Source organism: Prinia subflava, chromosome 20 (genome assembly GCF_021018805.1).
Source record: "Prinia subflava isolate CZ2003 ecotype Zambia chromosome 20, Cam_Psub_1.2, whole genome shotgun sequence".
NCBI lineage: Eukaryota > Metazoa > Chordata > Aves > Passeriformes > Cisticolidae > Prinia > Prinia subflava.
Window position 1 is genome coordinate 5,284,624 of NC_086266.1, and position 14,726 is coordinate 5,299,349.

At 53.7% G+C, this 14,726-nt stretch overlaps 2 protein-coding genes across 2 annotated transcripts; one reads left to right on the forward strand and one right to left on the reverse strand.

The window, feature by feature from the left end:
* Positions 1-239: 239 nt before the first annotated feature.
* RBM41 (RNA binding motif protein 41) lies at positions 240-8,202 on the forward strand. The gene is made up of 7 exons (XM_063416922.1): positions 240-532; positions 1,101-1,217; positions 1,889-2,081; positions 4,961-5,165; positions 6,069-6,445; positions 7,346-7,493; positions 7,823-8,202. Exons 1-7 carry the CDS (start codon positions 255-257, stop codon positions 7,978-7,980), a joined length of 1,476 nt encoding a protein of 491 aa, XP_063272992.1. The 5' UTR covers positions 240-254; the 3' UTR covers positions 7,981-8,202.
* Positions 8,203-8,466: 264 nt separating this feature from the next.
* On the reverse strand, positions 8,467-14,547 carry LOC134560680 (nuclear pore glycoprotein p62-like). The gene is made up of 12 exons (XM_063416920.1): positions 14,189-14,547; positions 12,988-13,373; positions 12,651-12,761; positions 12,069-12,203; positions 11,785-11,889; positions 11,226-11,334; positions 10,927-11,071; positions 10,481-10,530; positions 10,224-10,358; positions 9,445-9,556; positions 8,981-9,047; positions 8,467-8,685 (listed from the first exon to the last, which is right to left on the reverse strand). The coding sequence occupies exons 1-12, from the start codon at positions 14,473-14,475 to the stop codon at positions 8,594-8,596; spliced, it is 1,734 nt and encodes a 577-aa protein (XP_063272990.1). The 5' UTR covers positions 14,476-14,547; the 3' UTR covers positions 8,467-8,593.
* Between the last annotated feature and the right edge of the window lie 179 nt (positions 14,548-14,726).

Here is a 14,726-nt window from a genome sequence, read left to right on the forward strand (position 1 = left end):
TTTATGGAGGGTTTATGTCCCTCTCCTCTCCTGGGAGGGCCAGGGGAAGGACTCCTCCTGTCCCTGAGCATCGGGAAAAGCACGGGTGAGGACCTGACCATGACCCTCATCCCCGTGGAGATACAGCGGGGTACGAGGGACGGCAGGGGGAGAAGGTGTTTCCGAGAGTTCATTTTACTTCCCATTATCCCGCGCTGCTTTAGTCAGCATTAAACCTAATTCACATCCCTAAGTTGAGCCTGTGACGGCATTTGATGAGCGATCCCTTCCGCTCCCATGAACCCCGCATTAAATTTTCTCAGTTTAGCTGCAGAGGGAGGGAGCGAGCGTCTGTGGGGGAGCCTGGCAGCCGTGAGGCCCTGCCCACACGAGGGCTCCGCTCGGGGCCGGGCCGGGGGCCCCGGCACCGCCACAAGCCCCGATATCCCCGCAAGCCCCGGCCCCCTCCGCTCCTTCCGGGGCGGCTCCGGCGCGGCGCGGGCGCTGCCGGGCCTTGGAGTGCGGAGCTGCGGAGCGGCGGGGCCATGCGCCGGTGAGCCGGGGATCCGCGGGTGCCCGGGGTCCCCAGACCGCCCTCACGTCGCGGCCCGGGCCCGGTGCCTCCCCCAGGGCCCGGAGCGGGCGGGGAGGGAGCGCGGCACGGCCCCGCTGCGGGGCTGGGGCTGGGCGGGTTTGGGGTCTGTCTGCCCCGGAAAGGGAAGGGCGCTGTTGAAATTTTCAGTTTCTCTTCAGCGTTTCACGGTTTCACTTCTTTCTCCCCTGGCACGTTTGAAATCGGCAGTGTCTGTGTAGATGCTGATGCACGACCATTTCGGTCAATAAAAATCATGGCATATGATTTTATAGTAAACAGCCCCTCCACCAATACAAAAAAAAACCCCGAATACTCCTTGGGGTTCTTTAATGTTCTCAAAGTAGCCCCAAATCTGTTGACTTTTCTGGTAATGTTAAAGAGAGCTTTGGTCACGTAGTTTTGGTTCCTTGTTTTTTAAATCCCACAAAAACAGCCCAAGAGGTGGAGGAGCTGTAGCAAGGATTTTTGAGCAGTGTTTCCCCCGTTGCCCTGCTGACCATGCCTGTGCTGTGGTTGTGTGCCCCAGGGTGAACAGCAGCCTGTCCAGCGATGAGCTTCTCCTGGAGGACTTGGAGACAGAAGGAGAGAGGCAGCTGAAGAGCCTCCTTCACCACCAGCTGGACACCACTGTCTCCATCGAGCAGTAAGTCCTGGTCTGGCCCAGGTCTGGTTTAAGAGAGACCAGCCCCTTCCTGTCCCCCAGTTCCTCAGTGTGGAGGTTGTTAGTTCTTGCTAGGTGTGGACAGAAGATAGTGGTATCTTGTTTGGACTTGGATGTTTATTATTTCTTATCTATGTTCAGTCTCACAAGGTGTGAGCTCTTACAAGGCAAGTAAATGGCTACTCCTAACTCGATTCAAAGACTTTTAAATGATAAGCAAACCAATTAAAACCAGACACCCAAGTTATTTTATAACCCAATCAAAGATCACTCAATGTCCGTGATGTGGGCTTTCACTGACTAATTAGAAAAGATCACCAAACCTGAGAAGAAGGAGGAAGAAGAATGTGAAGAAAAAGGAAGAAAAGAGAGAAAAGGACCCAGGCAATGTTCCTTATATATATTACTATATTCTATATCCCCAAACTCTAAGTATTTCACCCTGTGCCAGTACACACTCCTACATAAACTACACACACACACTCCCAGTGCTGTCATTCAGTTTTGGGAGCCTTTCCCACAGCCTCAGGTCACAGTCAGTGCCCTCCTGAGGGTCACTACCTGTCAAAGCAGAGAGCCTGATATTCTCAGCATCCAGGGCTCCAACACCTCGGTGCTGAGCTGTTTGTGCTGTTGTGTTGTTTGGCTCACAGGTGCAAGTCGAAGCGGAGATGCTTTGCCCCTGCAGCTTTTTACAAACCTTTTGGGGAGGAGGCCGCGGGGGCTTTGAGCCTGTCGCAGTTCCAGGCCCTGCAGGAGAGTGACAAGGAAATCTCCTCTCTCCGGGAGCTGGGGCTCTCTGACTCGGAGATCCTGCTCTGGAAGAACCGGGCTTCAGCAAGGAAGGTGGGCATGCTCTGCTCTCGTGTGAGCGTGGTCAGGTTCCTCTAATCCTGTGGCACTCTGGTAGAAAATTCCAGTCCTTCGTAACTCATTGGTAAAGAGTGGCCACTCCTTGTATCCCTTGCCTTTAGCCCAGCACTGTCCTATGTTTCTTGTGGCCTCTTTTTTTTGGTGGAATGGTCAGTGTTAAAAGATATGGTGGAGACAGGAATGTCCTCTGGAGCACAGCAGACATGAGTGTATTCCTGCCCCTGCCTTGATCTCAAACAGATCATTTCACCTGTTTATAGCTGTGTATGAAGAATTTAAATTCCAGAAGAGAAGGAGAAAGTATTTAAAGCACCTCAGCATCCTCCTCTGAGTATCCTGATGCATCCCAGGATCCCACTGCTGATTTGGGATGGCTATTTGTAGGAAGTATTCTCCTTAGGGGCTTGCAGGTGCTTCAGGGGCCCTGGGACAGCCACGTGAAAATGGTGCAGAGCTGTCAGACCAAGTGTGTTGTGGCAGTGCCTTGGCTCCTTCCTGGGTGCTCTTCCAGCAGGTTTTTCCCCTTTCCCCACCTTCACCCTTTTTTTTTTCACATTCTAGAGACAAGAGGCTTTTGTGGTTGTCCTGTGTCAGGTTCACTGGAGTGTCCTGCTCTTAATTTGCCAAACTAGAAAATGCAAAACGGGACTTGGACTGATCCTTGGCTTCTGTCTCCTCTGAGTGATAGCTGTGTGCAGGAGAGAGTGTATTCAGGCGTTTGCCTCTTTTCAGCTGAACTAATTGCTTGTTTTGGTGTTTAAATGCAAATCCAGACCCGGTGTGGCCTGATTAAAGCTTGGTGTAGAGAGGGGTGGTGTTAATTTAAGAATCAAAATCAATGTCATCAGTACCAGCTGCTATATTTAGTATGGAATGAATTCTGGGAAGTTCAGAAAAAATGATTTATATGGAAAACACTGCTCTGACAGAAAAAAATGGTGACATCAGGGTATGTCTTCTACAGGTTCTGAGAGAAGAATATTTAGGGAGAAAGCCTAAGTGAGGTAGTGATGTGCAGCTTTGGAGGTGGAGGCCCTGAGTGAAAGATTCCACCACGAGTGATGAATAATGTCAGCTGAAACAGAGAGAACTTCAGATTGCCTGGGGAGCTCTTGGCAAAGTACTGAGTGCAGATTTCTGTTATTTTCAGCTGCTAAGTGGCAGCTTTTTTGAAAACAAAGTACAACAAATGATTTCCGGGAATTGCTTTTCCATATAAACAGCCTTTTGTGCCTCAGGGAAGCTGTGAAATGGTGAATGGAAGAAGCTGTGCAGATGTGGGGCAGAGGTACCATGGGAAACTCTGTTAGGTTGTGCTCAGTGCAGGCAGAAAGGCTGGTTTCTTGCCCGAGGCAGAAGGATCTGCCACAGCAATTCTCAAACTGAATTTGAGAACAGACAATCCACCCACAGCCCCATAAGAGCGTGTTCTCTGTGTTCTGATTGAGGTGGAGGGGGGAGCAGAAATGCCCTTTCAGAGCTGCTGTGCTTTGGCAGCATGGAGTGGCTGTGCAGTGAGGTTTGTTTACCCAGGGATGCTCCCTCCTCGCAGGTGAGCTGTGCTGCAGTTCCTGTGTGGTTTCTGGAAGCTGGCTCAGTGATGTTAGTCCTCAGCATAAACCTCCCCTTGGGTGCCAAGCAGCAGCTGGGGGTCTACTTTTCAACAAATGAGGTTCTCAGGGTCACAGATGAAGAGCTTGGTGGAAACCTGAGCTTGGGAATGCTGTAGGTGTGGGGAAACATTGCCAGAGGATAGTTGTGCACTGGTGGTGGCTGTGGAAAATGGCTGTAGCTGTCAGAGGCAGCAGGGACAGAGGGAGACAGAAGCAGCACAGGCAGGTCATGAGAAAGGAGCTGTTTCTCCACTTCCCTCAAGAACTGTGTGGTTGTATTTGTCCTACCCTTGCAGTAACAGGACCTCTTGGTGCCCTGGGGGATGGTTCCGAATTGCAGCCACTGCGGGCTGTGAGGTTTGACTGGGGCTGTGAGGTTTGACTGGGGCTGTGAGGTTTGACTCGAGCTGTGAGGTTTGACTCGAGCTGTGAGATTTGACTTCTCAGGGTTGCTTTTCCCTGAGATTCTCCTCGGGGTTGCTGTTCCCAGAGGTAATAAGGTTTTTTGTCTTCTCTTTGCCCTAAGTGTTTCACACCGAAGGTAGAGACAACAAGCTGAGTCCGCCAGTGCATGTTTCCAAGGTTGTTTATTCTTCATTATCTCAGTTCTTTCCCAGCTCTGCCAGGCCTCCCTGGCAGGGTCCCTTATCTTAGTTCTGTCTCAGCTCTGTGAGGCATCCCCAGCAGAGCAGGACATGCAGCAGACTGGGTGGATCAGAGAGTCCTGGACCTTTTGTACCATTCCCCCGATCCAACCACCGTCCAAAACATACTTTTTATTTACAGAATCACACCAATACTTACTACCTGTGTTAACATGTCATTTCTACTCTAAACCAATCCTTGAGATCCAACTCAGCAAAAAATGGGGAACGAGAACAAGAACAAGGAGCACAGGGGCCACTCCCCAATTCCTCCATCTTGCCTCTTCAACCCCATATACTGAGAATCCTAGATTCTACATTTACATTCTATGATAAACTAAATACTACTTATTTTGAATTTTCTCAGCTTGTGATTCTTCCTACAATGTGGGCATTCACTGCCATGGCCAGGGATCAGAGGCAGTGTCCTCCTGGGCTCTGTGTGAGGCTGGCTGAGCCCCTTGGACAGATCCCAGACCCCCTGTCCGGTCTCCAAACCCTCCAGGGTGACCAGAGGGATGTTCTAGACTCCAACATGACTCACCCCGAGCAGGATCCCTGAGCCATCCTGAGCCCAGCCGTGGCTGTTTTGCAGGGCTCTGGGCTGGGGGCAGCCCCGGAGGCCACGCAGGAGCGGCTGGATGCCATCCAGGAGAAGCTGGAGGAGCGGCGGCGCATCCTGGCGCTGCCGCAGAGGTTTGCGGGCAGCAAGCAGCTGAGCCGGCGGGAGATGGAGATCGAGAACGCGCTTTTCCAGGGCACAGACCGGCACTCCTTCCTCCGGGCCCTCTACCACCAAGGTCTGTGGGCAAACACAGCCGAGTTGTGGGAGCCAAACACATCTCTGTCTGGCCTGCTGGCCCAAAGGATGTGGGTCTGCTTTGGTGCTGTGTGGGAGGAGATATTTTCCTCTCTTACAGGAGCAGACAGATAGTGGGTTCTGTGAAGGGTTTAATATAGAGGCTTTTAAAGTCCATTTCTGGAGAGTGTGGATCTCCTTGGTGTGTTGTATGTAGTGCAGCTCAGGGTGTGGGAGAGGGACCAGGGTGATGCTTTGGTAGAGCCTCGAGATCTGAGTTACACAAGGTGCCTGTGTGGGACTGGAGACTGTTCCTTCTCTGAGGTAACTGCAGGGGGTGAAGGAAGCGAAGGCACAGAGCAAGTCAAAGAAGGAATGACTTGTTCATCCCTGAAGTGGAATTGGATCCAGTTGAAGGCTGGGAGATGCTGCTCTCACATTTGTCCTCATTTCCATTAAAGAGAATTAAAAGAGATCATTGATAAGTCCATGCCATGGACCTTCTTTAAACCTAGGAGCTTAATCTGATGTCCTTGAAAGCAAAATATTTCTGTTCCATGTAGTGGTACACAAAGGCAGGATGGGCCATCCTGGCTGGATGCAGGAGGAGAAAGGTGTGTTGAAGGAGTCACTAGAAAGTGCTGAAATGTGGCTGCAGATAAACAAGTGAGGGCATCTCTGAAGAAAAGAGCTCTGATGTAGCATGGGTGGAGCTGCTACTCTCTGCAGGTTCATCCTGAGCTGGGGAACCAGCACTGGGGCTGCTCTTGTTTTAAACAACCTGCAGGGCCTGGGCACAGAGGCTGGGGTGAAACAGGGATTCTCCTTTCTGTGTCTCTTTGTGCAATCTGTGTGTTTTCCAGGTTATTGGTGATGGTTACCATGTATCTCTGTTATGAATTAGATGACTCTCAGAAGAGGGGAACAGATGAAAAGGACCCCATGATTCATCTGGAGAGTGTTTACCAAGAGCTGTTGAGCAAGAAATGCCCTGAAAAAGTCCAGTCTGCTGCAAGTGACCCCTGCTTGTCCCCTTCCCCGACCCCACAGAGGGCTATGACTGAGGAGTTGCCACTTCCAGACCAGGAAGAGCAAGCAGAACAGGCAGCAGGTCCCAGTGCTTCTGCAACAAAGCCCCACGAGTCCCCTCCAAGGCCTGTGGTTATCAAAGAGCCAGTCGAGTTTGTCCCAGAAGAGGAGATCCTCAAGAACCGCCTCTCGGAGGAAGAGCTCCGGAAAATACCCAGGTTCTCATCCTACCATGCAGGGGAGCCCAGCAGGGTAAGCTGAGATGGACCAGGATTTATCCTTGCTCAGCAGGATGCCCTGAAGCTGTGTCAGCAGGCAAAGGCTCCTCTTTGCTGCTGCCTTGAGGTTACTTGGCCAATTCCCCAGTCCAAGGGGGAGAGCAGCCTCCACTCTGGGGGGAAAAGGGACCTTGGACTCAGCCTGGCAGAGTTGTACCTGTGAGCACAGCCCTCCCTGGCTCCAGCAGGTCACCTGTCAAGGTGTGTTCTGTCTGTTTGGGCCTGCTGTCACCTTCCTCAACCTGTGCTATCTGATAGCTAGAGATTATTGCATTTATAAATAAACTGAATAAATGGAGCTGTTTCATAATAAACTGAAACTGTCAGCGCTTGATGCAGGCAAGCATGGTGATGCTTTGAGTTCAGAGCTGCTTTTATCTGTACACCCACCTGTCCTCTAAATGCCATCATTAGCATGTGGGTGTGAGGGTGAGCTAATTCACACCGTGGAGCTGTACAGACCTGGGGCCAGGCTGAAAGGTGTCTGTGCATGGCAAAGGCTGGCTGACCCTCTGTGTGTTGCCATGAGGTTTTTTCCTGTGTGTCGAGTGCTCATATTGAAAGAGAATGTGTAGCTTCTCTCCCGCTTGCTAATGTAAACACTGGCCATATTTTGCTAACTGTCTTTCATTGTTTACATATTTCTATTTGGGAGGAGAAAGGTGACTGACAGTTAGCTTGACCAGTGGGATTGGAAGGTGGAGATTCCATCCTCCAATCGATGGTCATTATAAGAAATGTATATAAGTGACTTTGTAAATAAACTTCGAGAGTTCCTGCTTCCAGCCCTGACCTGCTCACAACATACAAAATGTCTATGGAGTCCCTCTTTTACTGTCAGGCCCCGCAGTGACCCTCTGTGCCTCTGTTACAGGTGCTGTATTTGAAGAACCTGGCCCCCCGAGTGACAGTGAAGGACCTGGTGTCCTTGTTTGCTCGCTTCCAGAGGGAGGACAGCCCGCTGATCCAGTTCCGCCTCCTGAGCGGCCGGATGAGGGGTCAGGCCTTCATCACCTTCCCTGGTGAGTTGCTGCCTTGTGCCTCTCAGTGCTTCCCTGACTCCCAAAGGTGTCACAGCCTCCTGCAGGGCACTGTGCTGCTGCCAAGCCTGCTTTCCAAGGGGAAGCAGGGGAATTTACTCCCTGCTCTTCCTGTCGTTCCATAGCCCTTTCCCTGGGTGGGAGGAGGATTTAGCAGGGTGGAAGTGATGCATCCTGCCCTGTGTAGTGTTCACTCAGCACATCAGCCTGGCTGCAGGGTGCCCTCACTGCACTGGAGCAGGCTGAGGGGCCACAGATGGGAACAGCCACAGGAACACCTGCTGGGTGCCCACTGTGCCCTCTCCTTGCAGACACAGAGTCAGCCCAGAGCGCCCTGCAGCTGCTGAACGGCTACAGGCTGCAGGGGAAGCCCCTGGTGATCGCCTTTGGGAGAAGCAGGAAGGATTTGCCAGAGGCTGACTCGGCCACGCCCAGCTCCTCTGCTGCAGAGAACGCTCCTGCCACCTGAGGGAGGGAGAAGCAGCAGCTTTGTGGATTGCAGTGAGCTGGGGGAAGTCTGTGCTTGAACCCGGGACAGTTGAGACTGCTGGGAGCCAACGTGCAGGTCCAGTAATCTCAGAGTGGGGAAGGGAGAGCTGGGGCCTGGGCTCTTCTTCTCTGTACACTGTTGTGGCAAGGATGGGGGGGAAGAGGCCAGGTAAATAAATGCACTTACTGTGCTCTTTCCTTAGTGTGTACTTATTGATGTTTATAGTTCACAAGTGTGGACTAAGTGTGCTGAACGCTGCTGCTGCAGGAGTGTGTCCACACTTCAGTCCTCAGAGACTCCCAGCTCTGCTGACTCCCTTGGAAACTGAGACTGCCCTGAGCCCCCAAAGCAGCATTTGTGTATGTCACCAGTCTGCAGGCACAGCTAGAGCACAGAGACCACACTTGCCACACAAACTTCAGGCAGTTTCTCAGCTTCTCCTATCCAACACAACAAAAGACTGTCTTTGGAACAAACAACACATTTTATTGTAAGAAAAGACACAAAATCAGGTCATCATTTCAGTCCTCAGTTCCCAAATATCTCTGTTTTCTGTAAAGCCTTATATCCATCCTTTGAACTCGGGAGTGTTTCAATCAAAGGCGATCCTAAAGCTGCGCTCCTGCTCCTTGCGGCGACTCTCACAAACTTTTGTCACCTCTTCCACCTTCCTCTGCAGCACAGCTGTGGCAGAAACAAGAATTAATGTCCCAGTCACCCCAGAACACAACCCAGCATAGTTTTGCTTGCAGGAGAAAGAAAAACATTCAGAGCAGGGCTTTTTGGTAAAACAGCAGCAGTTGCCAGGAGTAACTTCTCATCAGAGGCCTCTGATCAGGCACATCAGCAGAATTCAAGCCCAGAAGGAGCAGTGCCACTGAAGGTGAGGAGGAAGATTCCTCAGGAAGTCAGGGATGAACACATACAGAGGCTCCTGCTTTCAATTCACATTCCCAAAAGGCTGCAGGACAAATCTCACCTGAGTTCTGGTCAATCCACTGCAGGGAATCCATGTGTGCATTCAAAATTTTACAGATCTGCTGAAGCTGAGCAGAGAGAGAAGGTGCAAATCAGTTGTGAAACTGCATAAAGACCAAGAGGAGTCCAAGGCAAGATTCTCCATGCACAGCTTCCCTAAGGCAGCAGCCACTTGCCAGGGAAGTTTGTGCAGCAACACTGCTACTTTGCTTCTCCTTAGCAGCAAGAAAATGGCAGAGTTTAGCTGATACGTCTGTGGCTTTGGCTTATTTTAATTTAGACCTAGGCAGCAGCAGAACATTCATCACCTTAGGTTAGAAGTGGCAAAATTAAAAACTAGTACGGAAAAACTCAGCCTGCAATAGTGAAGGGAAATTTTTACTGAAAAAAAGCTGCTGAGTAAAGCCATAAGGAGCATCAAGATCAATTTAATATAAATCATAAATAATAGAAGCTTGTATCTACCGGATCACTCGTGTCTGCTGGGCCTCTTGATGTGTTCAAGTGCTCAGTGATGTCCTTCAGATCTTGTGCCATTCGCTTCAGCTGCGCATCGATGTTTTCAGCCAGTTTGTAGCTGCAGAGCACAAGGGAACCAAGATCAGAATGGCTGAGGAGAACTTTGAAGACCTGCTAACAGTCCCACCAACTATGGGCAATCAGAATGAGGTTCCACATCTGCAGCCAAGGCTGGCAGAGAGCTGGGAACAGCACCCAGAGAGGCTTCTTCACCCTCAAGAAGTGACTCCCAACCCGTCTTTCTTGATCTACAGACAAGCAAAAGAGTGGAGGACTTCCTGGAAAGCTTTGTGGGAACTGAGGAAAGCAGTAAGCCTGGATTCAAGATTTCTTATTTCTTGAACCACACAAACACTGCCTTTAATTACCCTGCTATGATGCACTAAAGGCTTGTGAGGATACTTGTGCCACACATAGCTCACTCTGCCGTCACCACTTCTGTTACTAAAGAATCATTATTTTCTGAGATTATGCCAAAATTAGTAACCTCTTCCCAGACAGCTGATTACACCAACATCCAAAGAGCTTTTCATGTCAATTCAGGGCCTTCCACTCACTGTTCTAGTTTTTATGAGTAAAATGTAAGTTGCCATGCATGGAAGAGGATTAAATATCTGAGAGCAGCCACTGATTGCTAATCCTGTCACCCAGCCCAGCTGTGTCTCCTGCTGAGTGCTGTGGGCACAGGGCAGTGCTGATCCCCATCCCAGCAGGGCGGTGCTCACGTCCTCTCCCGCTCCTCGTCGGCGTGCTGCAGGTAGATGGTCCCGCTCTGCTCCTTGACAGACTCCTCCAGAGGGGTCAGCAAGTCCTCCAGCTCCTTCTGCTGGGACAGAATGAAGTCGAGCTCCTGATCCAGCCTGCCAAGAGAAAATGCCAAGTGCTTCCCTTTCGTGCTGCAGACATTGCAGAGCTGTCACACAAGCAGGCAGGAGAATGCAGAGGAGAAATGAAATCATTGCAAGGGCTCCCAGTCTCCTACCTCTTCTGATCAACCTTGACCTTCTCTACTTCTCTGTGTAAGGAGGTGATCTGCAAACACAAGACATTTCATTACACCTTGAAAACCAACAGGTCAGCCCTCCAAAGAAGAGAGGTGGGAGGGAGAAAGCAGTACCCTGCAAGTTCTCCTGGAAACAAGAGATGGTCACATAAAGATTTACAGACCAAAGATGGAATAAGGGAGGGTCAGCTTGGAATGATCCCCTCTTAAGAGAACTTGGTGTCACAGAGCAGAATCACAGAAGAGATTTCCAACCCCAAGGCCCAAAGACCAGATACAGCAAGATTTGGAAAAGCACCCAGGTGCAGCTCCCATCAATTTCTACTACAAGGAGAAAATCCCACTCCAAGGCTTGCTGCACTTGTAGCAGGGAGGCCTTTAGGGAGCTAAGCAAGCAGAAGGGGTTCCCCTGGAGGTCACCTCACCTTCTCCCCATTCTCGATCAGCATCCGGTCCCAGGCATTGACCTGTGTCGCCTGATGGAGGAAATGCTTCTCTTGGTCTTCCAGCTCCAGGCTCCACTTGTTTATCAAACTCTCCAGCTGGGCATAAGTCATCACTGGGGGGGCACTGAGAGGGAGTGAGGGGCAGCACAGGACACAAGGTGAGCACAGAGAAACCCCACAACCCTCCCTTCTTCCCCTGCCTCCTCCAGATGCCAGCAGGAACACTGCAGCTGCTCCTGGCCCAGGCAGGAGCTGCTCAGTGGGGACAGAACACCCACCTGGGTGTGGTGGTTGTGGTTATGGCAGCTGTGGAGGTCACAGCTCCAAGGGCACCAGTCGTGGTCAATGGCTTCAGGTTCAAAGGAAAGCCAGAGGCAGAAGTGGTGCCTGCAGGAAGAGATTCAAGTGCAGCAACAGAAGAGGACACCCCTGGTACCTCACAAACAGAGAGCAGCTCCAGGCTGCACTGCCCATGGCTGCAGGAGCTGCAGCAGATCCCTCTGAAGGGACCCACAGGAAATCCCACCTCTGTCAGAAGGGAATGAAGACATCCCTGACCCACACCCCTGTCAGTATCCTCAGGGTTTACTGTTAGAACCAAGAACTTCCAGCACACACAGGCCCTCCCCTGCACCACTGCAGTGCATAAGAGAACTGCTACGTTGTCACAAAGAGATGGAAAAGGCTCAGAAAGACAGACTGAGCTGTTTTCAGTTACTTGAGAGCTTTACAAATCACAACTGCTGGGCTGCTACTCTAACACGGCCTTTTACACCTCTCCAGAGCACTGAATTGAGTCTCCCTTCCCTTCAGTGACTTTCAGCAACACGTTCCTACCAGTGGCAGTGCTTGTTGTGGCAGCTGTTGTCCCAGGAACTTTTAATCCAAAGCCAAGTGTCCCCAGGCTGGCTGTCCCAGTGGAAGCAGTGGAGGTGGCACCAACTGTAAAGAGAAGACAGCTTGAACAGGCTGCAGAAGCCATGGAATGCAGGGCCCCGTGGAAAAGCTGTGCCCAGCCTGCTCCCCCTGCCCGTGCAGCAGCAGCAGCTGCAGCAGGCACAGGAGCAGCAGCCCTGCTGCTGCTTTAGTGCCCCAGGGCCAAAGTGCCTGCAGAGACTCACGTGAGAGGCCTGTGGTGGTGGTGGAGGAGGCTGGGGCTGAAGAAGGTGCCACAGATGCAAACAGCGAGGGCCCCGTGGAGCCCAGCACTGAGGTGCTGCTGGTGCTGGAGGCCGTGGTGGCAGCTGTGGATGTGACTGCAGAGACAAACAGCCCCGTGTGTACAGGCACAGCACACTCAGCTCCCACCCACTGCACAACAACCCTGCTGGGAGGGTGACACAAAGTCCCAGCCACGCCTGGGTCCTGGGGGTGTCAGCATTTTAACTTCTTTTCCTCTTATTCTCCCTTTCTTTCTCCATGTGCCCTTTAAGATTGCACCTCCCTTCCACTGTGCTCCCCAGTCTAGCAAAGAACAGAATCTGGCATGGGGGACACCATCAGAAGCACAGGACACTCTGTCCAGTGGCTCTAGGAGCTGTCACAGATCACCAGTGCCAGGGCAAACTGACAGGAACAAACACTTCTGGCCACTTCCCACACCCCAGGATAAGATATTTGTCTACTTTCAACAGACAAATATTTCCAGGAGGAGAGCAGATTCCACCAAGCCTTGAGCAATTGTCTTCCAGAACAGTTCCTACCTCCAAGCTTGGTCCCAAAGGACAGGGTGGGGGCCTGGCTGGTGCTTGTGGTCAGCGTTGCCGTGGTTGTACTGGTGGCTGCTGTGGAAGGCTGTGCCCCAAAGGTCAGACCTGGAAGCAGGAGCAAAAGGAGAAGATGGACTTTCCTCCTCCAGCCTGAAGAGCAATTGGTGCCAGCACTGCAGACCCTGCAGAGGCCTGTCAGAAACACCTCTGGCTCCAGCCCCTCGCCCCGTTCTGCCCCCGCAGGAGCCAGAGGCTGCAGAGCTCCACTCCACCCTCAGATCTCCCCCTGGCAAAGGTTCCCAGCTCCAGCTGCTCCCAGGCTGTTACCCACCTGTGGGCTGCCCCCCGAGGCTGAAGGGCGCTGCTGACGGGGTGGCAGCTCCCAGGGTGGCCGTGCTGGTGGTGGCAGCAGCCGCGGGGGCCGAGCCAAAGGTCAGCCCTGCGGACGTGGCCTGCGGAGCCGCGGTGCCGATGCTGAACCCGGCCGCTCCCGCCTGGGCCGTGGTGCCACTGGAGAAGGTGAAGCCTCCTGTGGTCCCCGTGCTTGCCGTGCTGGTGCTGCTGGGGCCAGCAGAGCCAAAGGCAAAGCCCGACGGCGCTGCTGCCTGACTCGAGGGCGTGCTGGTGGCCACGGGGGCACCAAAGGAAAAGCCCCCCGTGATCCCAGGAGCTGGAGTGGCAGTGCTGGCTCCAAAGTTCACTTTGGGTGTGTTTGTCCTAGGGAAGAAAAGAAGAGAAGGCAATCTGCTTGAGACACACATCCACTCAAGCACACAGCTGGCTTTCTCCCTGACCATTTGCTGACAGCAGGAACCTCCTTTCAAAGAGATGCACACCTGGCCAGGCTTGTGTCCCCATTCTGACAAGAGTCTCTATCCAGCTGCTGTCACCTGCCATGGCCCATTAGGGCTCTTTCTACTGACTCTCCCTTCATTTCCTCCACCCACCCAGGCATCACAGGACATCTTATGGCAGCATAGTGAAGCTGCTGCTTCTCTCAGCTCACCATTTTCACTCCCTCTGCACAAGGCAGGTTTTTTCTGCTCCGTGCCCATTGGAGCTCCCTTCCCACAGCTGCCATCTGGCAAGCTGTGACAGCAGCAGTTGTGCAGAACCAGCCCAGAACCCACAGCCTCGCCTTCATGACAAATCACTCCCCAGCTGCCGAGAAAACATTCAGGGCACTCCAGATTCGAGCCAGAAAGAAGAAGACGTTTTATATTCGGTAGCAGAGCTTTAGCATTTCCTTGGGCACGCGTCTGCAGCCCAGTTGCAGACGGAAACGTGGAGCATCCCCTTCGCAGCACGTGTAAGAGCTCCCGCATGAAAACATCAGCCGGGACAGGCGCCAGGGCTGGCTGAGGCGAGCAGTGCAGGGCGCTGGGCAGTGCCAGGCACAGCAGCCGAGGCTCGCTCGCCGCAGAGCCCCGCAGAGCCCTCGCCCAGCGCCGCCAGGACCCCGCTCCATCCACCCCTCGCTGCCTCCCGCCCTCGCTGCCGCTGCCCGCGCCCCGCCCGGCCCGCGCTCTCACCCCAGCGGGAAGGCGGCGGCTGCCGGGGCCGCGGGGGCCGCGCCGGCCGAGCCGAAGCTGAAGCCGGAGGGCTGCGGGGCCGTGCCCGGCCTGCTGAAGGAGAAGAGCGGCGCGGGCTGGGCGCCGCCCGCCGCCGGCGCCGCGCTGCCGAAGCTGAAGCCGCTGGAGGTGGCGGCGGGCGCGGAGAAGGAGAAGCCGGCGGTGGGCGCGGTGGTGGCGGCGGCTCGGGGCGCGCCCAGGCCGAAGGCGCCGCCGGGCGCGGCCGCCCCGAAGCTGAACTGGCTCATGGCGCGGCGGCGGCGCGGGCCGGGCTCGGCGGCAGCGGCGGCGGCGCGGCGGCGGCGCGCGCGGGGATGGCGTCACCGCGCCCCGCCCCGCCCCGCGCGTTCCCGCCCTCGGCACCCATTGGTCGGCGCGGCCGCCACTCGCGGTGTCGCGGCTCCGATTGGCTGTTGGGGTGTGAGGGGCGGGGCGAGTTCGCGTTGCTGTGGCGACGGGGGACGCGGCTGCGGGACCGGGGTGCGGGACAGGGAGGGGA